The 14,148-nt window shown below is 44.8% G+C and overlaps 1 protein-coding gene across 1 annotated transcript; it reads right to left on the minus strand.

The window, feature by feature from the left end:
* Positions 1-10,268: 10,268 nt before the first annotated feature.
* LOC113937867 (60S ribosomal protein L17-like) lies at positions 10,269-10,872 on the minus strand. Its single transcript, XM_035728926.1, has one exon. It carries the CDS (start codon positions 10,857-10,859, stop codon positions 10,305-10,307), a length of 555 nt encoding a protein of 184 aa, XP_035584819.1. The 5' UTR covers positions 10,860-10,872; the 3' UTR covers positions 10,269-10,304.
* Positions 10,873-14,148: the final 3,276 nt, after the last annotated feature.

Below are 14,148 nucleotides of genomic sequence, written 5' to 3' on the forward strand. Positions count from 1 at the left end.
TGAGTTTTATGGGAAGTAGTTGGTTACTCCTTCTTTGCCAGGCCTCTGACCTTTGAGATAAATGAGGTGGGAAACGGAGAGGAAGTAAACTAGAAACACTTGAAAAATTTGGACATTGAGCCTGGAAGAGCCAGGCCTACCACTTTAAGTTCCAGTAGTGTTCCTTTAGTTCAATTTAAAGATGTTCTTTAATTAAAAATAGAAACACAGGGCACCTGGGTGGCTCAGTCAGTTAAGCAACTGCCTTCAGCTCAGGTCATGATCCCAGAGCCCTGGGATGGATCCTGGCTTCAGGCTCCCTGCTCAGCAGGGAGTCTGCTTCTCCCTCTCCCTCTGTGCCTCCCCTCCACACTCATGTGCACCCGTGCGCGCACTCTTTCTCTCTCTCTCTCAAATAAATAAATATGATCTTTTAAAAAATAGAAATACCATATGATCCAATAATTCCAGTAGTATTTACCCAAAGAAAATGAAAACACTAATTCATAAAGATATATGTGCACCCCTGTTTATTGCAGCATTATTTACAATAGGCAAGATATGGAACCAACTTAAGTTTCCATCAGTAGACAAATTAATAAGGAAGATGTGGTGTGTATGTTGTGTGTAAATAGATATAATGGAATATTACAGAACCATAAAAAAGAATGAGATCTTGCTATTTGTGACCTCATGGATGGACCCAGAAGGTATTATGTTAAGTGAAATAAGTCAGACTGAGAAAGACAAATACCATCTGATTTCGTTCATAAGTGGCATCTGAAAAAAGTTGAGGGCACCTCCGTGGCTCAGTCAGTTAAGTGTCTGCCTTCAGCTCAGGTCATGATCTCAGGGTCCTGGGATCGAGTCCTGTATCAGGCTCCCTGCTCAGCAAGGAGTCTGCTTCTCCTTTTGCCTCCCACTCCCCCTGCTCCTGCGTTCTCTCTCTCTGTCTCTTTCAAATAAATGAATAAAATCTTTTTTTGTAAGATTTTATTTATTTATTTGACCAAGAGAGACACAGCAAGAGAGGGAACACAAGCAAGGGGCGTGGGAGATGGAGAAGCAGGCTGCCCACAGAGCAGGGAGCCCGATGCGGGGCTTGATCCCAGGACCCTGGGATCATGACCTGAGCCGAAGGCAGACGCTTAATGACTGAGCCACCCAGGAGCCCCTGAATAAAATCTTTTAAAAAATGAAATAAATAAAATTGAATAAGCAAACAAAAAACAGAATCAGACCTGTAAAGACAAAAACTGATGCTTGCCAGAGGGGAGAGGGGTGCGGGGGTTGGGGTAATGGGTGAAGGGGAGTGGAAGATACAGGCTTCTAGTTATAGAATGAGTAAGTCACAGGAATAAAAGACACAGCATAAGGAATATAGCAATGATGTTATAATATTGATTTTTTTAAACAGTAGCTACACTTGCAGTAAACATAGCATAATAAATTAACTTCTCCAATCGCTATGTTGTGCACCTGAAACTAATGTAATATTGTGTGTCAACTATACTCAAATAATAAAAGATAATAATAAAGATGTTTTTTAAGCCTCCATTATGTGCAAGGTACTGTATGAAAGGAGTACACCAGTTTCCTACCTCCAGGGATGGAGCATGGCTTTTCTTAGCTTTATCATCAAACTAGAGGTTTTCACAAGCATATTATGATGCTTTTGTGAAAGCATGTGGAAAACCGATAGATGATACTAACTAAACTTTACATAGCATTTCCCACAAATAAACTCATTTCATCTTCACAACAATCCTATGGGGCAAATGCTATTATTGTCTTCATCTTATAGTACTGGAAAAGGCCCAGAAAAGTCACTTGCCCAGGTCAGTAGCAGAGCTAGTCATCCGGCTCAAAGTCTGTACTCTTAAGCACTACATTATAGAGAAATAGACATAAATCCATTCGGAGGAGAATGAAGGCTGAGTGTTCCAGATCTAGGGTCTACACCAGCGTCCTGACTTTGCCAGATATAAGCCCAAGAGCCCCAAATGCTCAGCACTGCCAATACTCTGAAGAGCAAAGGTTTCAGGCATATTCGTATGATCAGCCCATCCAAAGTCGCTGCTTTTACAAAGCAACATTGCCGTATAATGGAAAGAAGATGCAGTTTGGGTTTGAGTTGCAGTTTCTTCAAGGCTGAGTGATTTGCAACTCGTCATTTCCATTTTCTGAGCTTCACTTGCCTCTTCTGTAAAGTAGGAGTCATCATCATCATCATATTTTCCCTCACTAGTGTTCTGAGAATCCACAGTTCAGAAAGTTATAAAGCTTACACAAATGTTAACTTGCTGATCTTACCTTTTAGTCATTTTACTTTTCCATAGCTCTTGATGATATGTAGAAGTCTTTTCTTGATTACTCTAAATTAAATTCATCAATTAATTAATTAACATTTTTAATTAATTAATTTTTTAAATGCTGGAATCACTCATACTGAGAAAGGGTTGTAAGCCTGCTAACAGATATTAGGTGGAAGGAAAGGGCTTTCAATAGAGTTTAGATTGAAAAGAGAAATTAAATGATTTAGGACAGCTCTTCGCTTCCATTCTACTGTCTTCTGGACATATATTGGAAAAAGAAAGTAGAGAACATTCCCCAACTTTTAGCAGCACTGAGGTGTACCAGCTTCTTGAAGAATAAAGGTGCCTGTCAACATTGGTTATTTTCCTAAAGTTCCTGCCATCTGATTTTAGATCCTGCAAGACATAAATTAAGAATCCTGAAAATGTTACAACAGCCGGGCTGTTCAGTGGGAGGTAAAATGTCAGTAGCAGAGTGTGGGTTGGGATGTCACATGGAGTGGCTGATCATAGGAAGATTTTGTCTCATTTCTCAAATAAAACACAGCGCTCTGACAGCCCCGAAGCCAGCTATTCTCATTCTTATTTGCATATCCCACCCAACATCAAAGCATGATCTTTCTTTATATCATGATCCCTTCAGGTTGTTCACTATCTTATTCTGAGGGCAAGTGACCACAGTTCCCAGTGCAGAGAAGCTTGTCAATCGCCAAGTGATTTTGAGTGAGTGCAAACACTGGTCTGGCTCTGGGTGAACCAGACTGCAGGCGCACGTCTCCATTTGTGAGGACTGTGTGCTAATGGGCTCTGGCAGGCGGCTCTCTGAGAGCACTCGGGAGTGGATGGAAGACCAATATAAATTTTAAATTGGTTTGTACTGAATATAAATAGGAACTGCCTCCATGTGAAATAGTTCTTAATTTTTTTTAATTCTCTAATTTTCCAAGAATTGGCCTTTTAAAAATTGACACGGGGTGGGTCTAGCCGAGTTAAAGCATGTGGGCCCTGTAGTCGTTGAGGTCATTGTGGGCTCCTCTTTCGGGTTCCTTCCATCCTTCTCTGTCTTCAGAAGGGCTCATAAGTCACCTGGCTTTGGTGTTGCCAGAGGGGAGCAGAAATATAAGTAATGAGCATTCGTTCTGGGCTGATTAACCATGGGGAGGGCATCTCCACAATACAGGCCTCCAGGAAGCCCTGCTTTCTCCCACTTTACTGTTTCTTTGCTGCCAGATCTGCAAACTGAAGAACGTTTCTCCTCTGGGGGAGCATGTTTGTGCACGTGCATTTTGCCCATTCTAAGGTAGTTTGCCTGGTAGAAAATGGACTATAATAGTGTCATGTGTTTTTTATTGTGGCTTTTGTCTACCCTCTCTTTGGCAAAAAGGAAGGCAGAGGAGAAACATTTTCCCAACATTTAAAACTGCTAGTGATATCCCCAAGACAAACGCCCCCCAGTAAAATATTGGAAAACAAAATGGAGAGCTACACACATGTTATGATTTTTCAGAACGATGACACCTGGCGTGCAATTATTTGGTAATTTACATGGGGCAGACTAGAAATCTCAGCTGTCATCTCTTAGGCTTTGTGTCCAATAGAGCCCTATCTGGTGTGCAAATTTGTCTTTGAAACCTGAAATCTAGATTATATCGATGTTATTGAAAAACAATTAAAGCTTTGTTAAGGCGTGGTAATTTTCACAGAAGGAGTCGAGGGTCTGAATGGCACATTTCTCACCCAGAGGAGGGGAAATGGCAGCTGGGCTTGCAGTTGCTGGGACAGCTTTATTGCAGTACAGGCTGAACATATTGACATCAACTCCCTGCTCTGACCTTCTCCTTGGTGAATGTCAATATGGTGTGTGAAGCTGCCTCACTTTTGTCTGCCTGCTTTTCGTTATGTGCAAGTCAAAAGCACATCCGCAGAGATTATGGATTTAACTCAATTTTGACACATCCCATTTCATCTCACTGGTGAAGGAAGGCTGAGGTGTGACTCATAATTTATTTTAAAGCATTTTAAATACACTTAATTACACAGAGAAAAGAAGGTGAAATCCAAAACAAGATTCCTGCAACTTTACATTGACATCATCTATACACATTTAGTATAGATAACATGATGTTGTTCCTGTCCCTAGAATGGAAGGACTCGCCTTCTCCAGCGCGGGTCAGAGGGTGGTTCCTAACTACTGGGATCCTCACTCTTTGCATCACGCATGTCTGCAGTGTTGCAATATTTTACAAGGAGCACGCATAACATTTGTAAGTCCGTATAGACACAGACAAATTATACGAAGTCCCCAAAAGGCATAAAAATTAGAATTTTATTTTTTTAAAGATTTATGTATTTATTTGAGAAAGAGAGAGTGAGCGAGCACACACAAAGGGAGAGGAAGAAGCAGAACCCCCAAGGAGCAGGGAACCCGATGCGGGGCTCGATTCCAGGACCCTGAGATCATGACCTAAGCTGAAGGCAGATGCTTAACTGACTGAGCCACCAAGAAGCCCCAAAAATTAGAACTGTAAAATGTTTCCATGCGCTTTTACCCCAAACTACCAATTAATTTAGAATACTCTTTAATCATTGCATAGAGGTGAGGAGCCTAGTGAGTGACAGTCTCCAAGTATTAAGCCGCAGGAGGGGTCACTTGAGGATTGTTCTGCCCATTAGGGTTAACACTATAGTGGTTCTTCTTCACAGGGCTATTGGAGAAATGAGTGAATGAATGAAAGAGTGAATGATGAACAAACGAACACAAGAACAAACATCATCTCCACACATTGCTGTGAGAAACGAGTGACCATCCTGGGTAGTTATTTACATGAGCACCCTAATGGCCGTGGAAACTGGTGATCAAGTAAAAATAGAGATGAAAAACCTGGGTCTCAAGAAGGCAAATGTTGATGGATCGTTTTCTTTGCAGGTAGGAGAACTTTTTGTCTTCGGAAAAATCTTTGTGACTCTAACCAATATCAAAACATGGGGTGCTCCATAGCCATTGAAAGTTAATATGTCCAGATCCCAGCTCTGCACTAGACTTGTGACCTTAAGCTAGTTCCTTAACCTCTCTAGGCCACAAAATAAGTTAAGTTGAAATTTAAGAGGGTGATGGCAAGAATTAAATAAGATTAGAGGCACCTGGGTGACTCAGTAAGTTAAGCATCTGACTCTTGATTTTGGCTCAGGTCATGATCTCAGGGTTGTGAGATTGAGCGCCATGTCGGGTTCCACACTGGGCATGGAGCCTGCTTAAGATTCTCTCTCTCCCTCTCCCTTTGCCCTTGCCCCTGGCTCTCTCTCTCTCAAAAATGAATAAATAAATAAATAAATAAATAAAAAGGAAGTCTGTATGGAAAATAATATTGAGCAAAAATTGTAAAACTGAATCTAGTCACTGATATGAACCAAAAATTAATTTAGCATGACATAAAGCATTGGAATTTTAAGTCCACTGGATTTTGTGTTTGTATAAAGTTAGCTGGTTACTATAAAACTTGTAACCTAAAAATCTTTCCATTTCTTCAAACCATACACCTGTCTCTCTTGCTTTTCTCTCTTCCTTTCTCCTTTCCTCAAGAGTGGTAAATATCAGTTAAGACTATGGGACAACAGACCAGAGCTGTCAGGTAGAACCCAGTATGAAAACAGCCCCCAAAGATGTGGAATCCATCTTGAAAGTTTGAAGGCCAAAGACACAAGGATGCCACTAAAACAATAGCCCATCTTTCAGCATCAGTGTGAAAGTAAAAAATCGCATCATTTTCGAATACCAAATCCATAATGCTTACTTGCCTCTCCTTCCACCTCAGGCTCAAACAGTGGAGATTTGGCATTTCTAAAGTTTCTGCTACACAGAAACACAAAATCATAGGTCTAACTTCACATCACCTTCTGGAAGAGAGTGACAGGTACTTGGCTAGAACATCAGACCAGCCTGGGCGTGAATCCCAGCTCTTCCTACTGACAAGTTCAGTTCCCTTGGGAAAGTGACTTCTCCACTCTTGAGTCTCAGAGGGGAAATGAAGGGTTATAATCGCAGGATTGTTTGTGTTCACTAGCACCTGGGCACAGCTTGCCAGATGATTCTAGATGGCTGAGTTGGGGTGGAGAGATGGGGAGGTCGGCCTGGAGGTCTTCTTCCAAGAAATGGTCAGGCTTCTGACTATTGCCACGATAGTCTGGGAAGCAAGGCCACAGAAGAAAAAGTTTGGAGGAAGTTATACATCTAGGAAAAGTGTCTAATGGAAGACAAATCTCCCCCTTGAAAGAAAGGGGACTGGAGAGAGTATGACATTCCCAAAACCACAACTGAGAAACTCGGGAAGTCCAAGTCAAGCACCACTTGCCCCGGACCTGGAACCCCCAGCCACTACCCCGCCCTCCACTGACTCTGACCCAGGAGGAGAATTTGCTAAAGCACTGAACCCAGCAACCCAAAGATTTCCAGCAAGAGATTTCTGTTGAGGCCTGGCTTTCTAACAGTGAAGAGAGATGGAGAAGACCTTTTTTTTAGCACGTGATTGTGTGATCATCACATCTCATTCAACCCCTAGACTCCAAGGCTACCCTGTCCTCTTTCCTGGCACCTATCCTAACAGCCCATGGATGCATATGGGGAAATAACTGCATCTATTTTCATTTAAATCATGGTAAAGGTAAAATTCAAATCAAGATATCTGTATTTTCTGCCTCCCCCCAACAGAAGTATGCGCTCTGTGAACACACACACACACACACACACACACAAACACACACACACACACAAACACACACACACACACACACGTAGCCTTGTTTCAGCACAGATGTCAGGAACACATAGGCTGTAAATCTGCCCAGGCAGTTCTGTTCTTGAATCATTAAGAACAACCGAGTGGGTGGAACGAGAACATGAAATTGCTGTGTGCACTCATGTTTTGTTTATGGAGCAATCATTTCTAGACGTGTTTTCTTTTTTTATGAAGAATCTTTTCTATGTTTGCCTTTTAACACCCCACCTTCCTTCCTGTCCCCAGCTCTCCCACACCCACTAAAAAGAAACATTGAGAGCGTTACAAAAACTCCACAAATTTGAAGAATAGATTACATTAAGTGTCTCTCTAAACCAATTCCCTTTATTCAGTCAAAATAAATGATTTAGTAACATGAATAACACAGGTAACAGTTGAACGTGGTGTGTACTGTAAAAAGCTCATAACTGGGGCGCCTAGGTGGCCGAGTCCATTAAGCGTCTGCCTTTGGCCCAGGTCATGATCCCAGAGTCCTGGGATCGAGCCCCACGTTGGGCTCCCTGCTCAGTGGGGAACCTGCCTCTCCCTCTGCCCCTCTCCCTGCTCGTGCTCTCTCTCTCTCCTGCGCTCTCTCTCAAATAAGTAAAATCTTTAAAGAAAAAAAAATTAAAAAAACAAAAAGCTCATAACAACTGCTCCCAAATCATAAAATTCACCTTCCTTGTTCCACCTTGTGCAATGAGGACCTTGTGAACCCAGTGGTTTAATTGGTGGTTTATGCACCTCCCACAGCATGTTTCATTTAACTTCACTGTCCCTCAGTTTCTTTATCTATAAAATGGGCATAATATCTACTTTGTGAAGACTGAGTGCCTAGAACATCATAAGCCCTCGTGAAACTGTAGCCACTATTACTCTTGCTGATAGTTGCAGCAACCGGGCAGACAGGATGGCTTTTGCCAGATCCTATGAACCCTTTGCTCTGACCCACCCATCCCCCAGCCTTGGCCAGAGCAGACATCCAACAAACGGGGACTCCCAGAATTACCATCGTGATAACAACCCCAGTTAGTGCCCAGTCTTTTCAGACCCCCAGCAGTTTCTGTTCGTCTCTAGACTGACCCGCCGGCTGCTACCCCCCCTCCCCCCCACACCCCCCACCGTAGGAGGGGCCTGTGTGTGTGTTTGTGGAGCTCTGGTGCTGTGTTTACCATCTGGGTGGATCTCACTTCATTTTTTTCCCTCTTGTTGTTTTTGGCTTCTTGGCATTGTCCTGCCTGGCACCCACCCCCAGCCATGTTCTCATCACAGCAACATCCCCTTGTTTTCCGTCGCCAGCTTGCTGCTAGAGGCAGCCTGGTGGCATCAGGTGCTTTAAAAGAGAAAGCGATTGCATTACATTTTCTCTCAGGAAAATGAGCTTGGTTTTTAAAAAATGTTCCATGGAACAGATCTAATAACTTAGCTCTGTAATAATTTCTCCTCTGCCTCCTCTAATTGGAAGGATTCTTTCAGAAACAATGGAGTATTACTGTTTTCCAATAGGCTGCGGAGACTGCATTTGCAGAGGGCCTTCCAACCACAGGAGGGCCTTTCAGACTTTAACCACAATACAGACAGGGACAGGGAAGCCTCCCCAGCTCAGAAATGGATAAGGGGAGCAGCAATCCCAGGGCCAGTCCTGGGGAAGGTCTACAAGGCCTCTTGGGTGCCATGGGCCGTCAGATCGTTCCGTCCCTGGGAGGGCCTGATGAAGCTCCCCGGAGGTGCCTGCCTTCGGATCTGAAAGCCTGTCCAGCCAACAACATTCAGTATCCAGGATGAGGTTTAACTACAGGAATGCTAACCAGGCCAGCGGCCTGACTTCCTGCAGGTTCTGGGAGGGCTGGGGGCTGATCAGATTCGTGAACTGAGAGCGGTGGGCCACAGACTTTTCCAAGAGAGCTGTAATGCTGCCAGTCAAATAGCACTTAATTTCCGGTGGGTTGTAAAAGTGCCATTTATCCTGCAAGCTTCGGGGCGAGCAGCACGGTAGGATTCTGAGTTAAATGATGCAAGAATAACTGCTCCCAGTAAGGATTTTGTGCTTCAGAATTAAAAACAAAGCAAAAAAAGACCAAACCTGCTTTTACACTGATTGCAAATATTGTAGCAAAGAAATCACCTTCCATTAAATTCCCTCGAGAAAGCCGCGTGTAACCTGAGTTGATGGCCCCTGGGGCCCACAGTTATTTAGCAGCACCTTGTAGGCACCAGGGAGTTTTGTCCTTATGACCTCAGGTCACATTTTTGCCACAGCGACACTGTCCCTCCTGTAAGAGGATGGTCCCCAGGGGGAAATGGGTGGACTCAGGCCGGTTAGGATGTGAGGTGGCTTCTGGAAGGAGGGCAGCAGCAGGGGGCCTGCCACAGTGCTGCTGTTGGCTGAGCCAGCAGACATTTATACCCTCTCCTGGGCTTGCAGGCCTCTGATTTAGAAAATCATGGAGCACTTTTCATTTCTAAGAAGAACCACATAAGAAACAACCTCATGTAGTCATGTAGCGGGGGCATTGAGGCAGTGGGATCTGTGTGTGTTTTGGGGTCTGGGGAAGAAGAGATTTAGGGGGGAAAACTATTAAGTGTTTCAGTGACTTGTTATCTAAATTACATATAGGATCCAAAAATGCTGTTTAATAAATACTACCCCAGGGGTGACTGGGTGGCTTAGCCAGTTGAGTGGCTGACTCTTGGTTTCGGTCCAGGTCATGATCTCAGGGTAGGGAGATCAAGCCCCACATCGGGCCCTGTGCTCAGCGGGAGTCTGCTTCAGATTCTCTCTCCCTCTCCCCCCCAAATAAAGACATAAAAGCTTTAAAAATAAATAAATAAATAAATACTATCCCAAAACACACAGTTAACTTTGATAATAAAGATAGATTAGCAGTACCATAGAATATTCTGGGGGCACCTGGCTGTTTCAGTGAGTAAAGCACAGGACTCTTGATCTCAGGGTTGTGAGTTCAAGCCCCACATTGGGTGTAGAAATTACTAAAAGAATAAACTTAGGGACGCCTGGGTGGCTCAGGTGGTTAAGTGACTGCCTTTGGCTTAGGTCATGATCCCAGGGTCCTGGGATCGAGTCCCACATCAGGCTCCTTGCACGGCGGGGAGCCTGCTTCTCCCTCTGCCTGCCGCTCCCCCTGCTTGTGCTCTCTCTCTTTCTCTTTCTCTCTGACAAATAAATAAAATCTTTTTTTTTCTCTTTTTATTTTTATTTGCATTTATTCTGCAGAATTTACTCCCGGGCCATAAGTTTTTGTTTCTTCAGTTTCTTCTGGGATATCTTTTTCTTCTGTGCAACCTCCTCTTCTGGTTTAGGAACAATCTGCTCTTTTTCAGTAAGGATCATCTCAGTGTGGCAGGGAGAGCTCATGTATGGGTTAATCTGACCATGAGCCCTGTACGTTCTACGCTGCATCTTGGGGGCTTTGTTCACCTGGATGTGCTCAATGACCAGAGAATCAACATCTAAACCCTTAAGTTCAGCATTACTCTCTGCATTTTTAAGCATGTGCAGTAAAAATTCAGCACTCTTCTTGGGCCACTGACCCTGTGTCCAGCCCCACTGTTTGGCCTGGGCACACCTACCAACTCCACCATTGTAGCGATGGAATGGCACACACTGCTTCTGTAAAGTGACGTCTTTCAGAAACTCAGTGGCTTTTCGGATATGCATACCCTTGATGGCCTGGGCAGTTTCACGTGTGCTCTTAAAGTGAACACGAAGATTTGAACCTCTTGATTTACATGATTTCGTAGGGTTTTCTGGGTCAAGCGAATAGTGAACCATTTTCAGAGGTCACCTCAGGCTGCTTAGGGGGAAGAGCAAATAAATAAAATCTTAAAAAAAAAAACAACTTAAAAAAAAAGACCATTCTGTGAGGATGGTAATGTTCTATGTCTGTGACAACCATGTGTGGCTGTCGAGCACTTGAAATGTGGCTGCGCAATTGAAGAATTTAATTTGTAATTTTACAGTATTTTAATTTTTCTTTGGATAGCCACCTACAGCTGATAGCTATGGTACTGGACAGCACAGATTTAAGGGGATCAAAGTGGGAAAGAGAAAGGAGACACTAGAACAGCCTTCCTGTGTGTCCAAATCCCAGAAGTAGGAAATCCAACTTATTTGCTAATGAGTTCAGGCCACAGGAGTGAGAAAAAAATAATAATTTCACTTTGTATCAAAAGTGCTTTAATGCCTGTCTAAATGTTGAACCATAATAGCTTCTCTTTTTCACAATTTCTATGGGAAAAAAATACCATTTTATGCTTCTGGAAAATGGAAGTGTCATTCTCAGCATGTGCCCTCCATTAATATCTCCATCTCTGAGGCATGTAGAGCTTTGCCTCTGTAGGCTTCTCCTGTCAGGTTATGACTTTTACAGCCAGAAGCATAAACAAGTTCTTCTCTTGCTAATGCCAGGTGAGGTTGCCCACCCCGATCGAGACAACCACTCCATCCGACCATGCAGTGCCCGGCAACATTCCTGCTTATGAAGTGGCAGCTAATTCCTCTGAGAAGCGTGTCACGGGCTTACTGACTCCTCAGCACCCGGCTCACATCACCCGATCTGGGCGCCACTCTTGGGGTGGACAAGTGGCCTCCGCCCAGGGACAACAGGAACCAGGGAAGGGGCAGTCCCCAGACCTCCCTGCTGCCCACCCAGACGCGAGACCCCAGCAGCCCCTGCAGAGCAGGCCCGGAAGCCCTGACCCCACTTCCTGCAAGGTGCAAAGGTCAGGCAGAGGGGGCACGAGAAGGCAGAACAAAGGCCTTTCGAGCAGGGCACCGGCTGGGAAGCAGGGGAGGAAGAGAGGGGTGAGGTTCTTCTGGTTAAAAACAAAACAAAACCTAAAAGATGCAGGCTGCCCGCAGCTCGGAAGTCGCGAGTCTGTGCGCCAGACAACAGGCTGTTAAAAAGCCATGAAGGGCAAGCATCCCCCGACGATGCTGTCTGATGTCAGGGCTCCGGCCTGGTCTTGCGGAAAGCGCCGGGGCCCCTAAGCGGTGGGGAGGGGCGTGGGGGCGTCCCAGGGGGCTCGTGGGTGCGGAGAACGCAGACGCGCCAGCCCAGCAGGGCCAGGCCCGCACAGGGCGCTCAGCCAGGCCTGCTTCGTTGATACAGGCTCCTAATGAGCGGGATAAACACCGTTTGGGGCCGTTTGCTGTGAAATGGACCGGCGTGTATGAGAAGTCGGCTTTGTATGGGCAGAAAACATCCACGTCAGCAGAAAATAATGTGCTGGAAAAGTTTTACATTAAAGACGTGCCGTTCTGAGTGTGCAGAGGCGTTAATGCTTATGTAATTAATCATTTCATATTTGAAGATTGGGATTTTTTCCCCTTTTAATTAATTAGCCGGTAGACTCATTATAGTACATTTTTCATGTCAAAAAGGCAGCGGATTCTGAGGGAAGGGGGGGCGCGCCGCGGGGGAGAAGAGACGGCAGGTGCAGTGGGATAGTGTGTTCTGCAAAGCACAGGGAAACTCTCTCATCGCTGCTGGAACCTTCGAAGGTCCTGGGAACGCAGAACTGGTCAAAGTCCATGGCATTGATCCACGTCCGGGAATGCAAGGCTCCGCTGGTGCTCGCTTTTTGAGAACCTGCATTCAGCCCCTTACCTAGAGTTGCGGCCTGCCCGGTCACTGGATTTGTCTTTTAGGAGAAAGAGGGTCCAGCATGAGGGCTGAAGGTAATTGGGCTCTGAAGCCAGCCACCGTGACTTCCAGTCCTGACTGCTTCTCAGCTGGAGACTTTGGGCAAGTCACCCAAACCTCTTTCTGCCCAGTTTTCTGCTCTGTACAGTGAAGATGGCAGCAGTAGTACCGGCCTCAGGGTGACTGAGAGAAGAAAACAAAATAATGCATACAAACTGTTGGCTTGGTGCCTGGCACCTGCTGAAGACTCCAAACCAGCAGGCTTTATTACTAGAAGAGTACACTTCTTTGTGGGACAGAACACCACCCTTGACTCCTTCACAAAGCTATTTTGTGTGTGTGTGGTAAAATATACATAACAGGAGGGGCGCCTGGGTGGCTCAGTCCTTAAGCATCTGCCTTCGGCTCACGTCATGATCCCAGGGTCCTGGGATCGAGCCCCGCATCGGGCTCCCTGCTCTGCGGGAAGCCTGCTTCTCCCTCTCCCACTCCCCCTGCTTGTGTTCCCTCTCTAGCTGTCTCTCTCCCTGTGTCAAATAAATAAATAAAATCTTAAAATATATATATACATATATATATACACATAACAAGAAATCTACTGTTTTGACCATTTTTAAGTGCACAGGGTTGTGGCATTAAGTACTTACATTTTTGTGCAACCATCACCAGCATCCATCTCTGGAACATTTTCATCTTCCCAACTGAAATTCTGTAGTCATTAAACACTAACTCCCCGTTCCCCCACCTCGCCCGACAGCCCTTGGTAACCACCATTCTAATTTCTGCTTCTGAATTTGACTACTCTAGGAACCTCATCTAACAGGAATCCTACAATATTCGTCCTTTGCAACAGGCTTCATTCACTTAGCATTACGTCTTCAAGGATCATCCATGTTGTAACATGTGTCCAAAGGTCCTCCCTTTTTAAGACTGACTGATATTCCATCCTATGTATGTACCATACTTAGTTTATCCATTCATTGGTCAATGGACACTTAGGTTGCTGCCCTCTTTTGACTACTGTGAATAACACCGCTGTGAACAGGAGGGTACAAGTATCTGTCTGAGTTCCTGATTTCACTTCTTTGGGGTATTTACCCAGAAGTAGAATTGCTGAATCACATGTCACCCTGTTTCCTTTTTGGGGGAGCCATCATACCACTTTCCACAGGGACTGCTCTGTTCTACATTCCCCCCAGCAGTGTACAGGGGTTCCATTTCTTCACATCCTCACCCAACACTCGTTATTGTCTGGTTTTTAATAGCCATCCGAATCAGAATGAAGTGGTATCTCATGGTTGCCATTTGCATTCCCCTAATGACCAGTGATGCTGAGCATCTTTTCGTGCTCCATGGAATTTTCTGATAGCAGATACAAAGGGGAGAGCATGGTAGAAACTTCTTGGGTTCTGGACC

The sequence above is a fragment of the Zalophus californianus genome, chromosome 8 (genome assembly GCF_009762305.2).
Source record: "Zalophus californianus isolate mZalCal1 chromosome 8, mZalCal1.pri.v2, whole genome shotgun sequence".
Lineage (NCBI taxonomy): Eukaryota > Metazoa > Chordata > Mammalia > Carnivora > Otariidae > Zalophus > Zalophus californianus.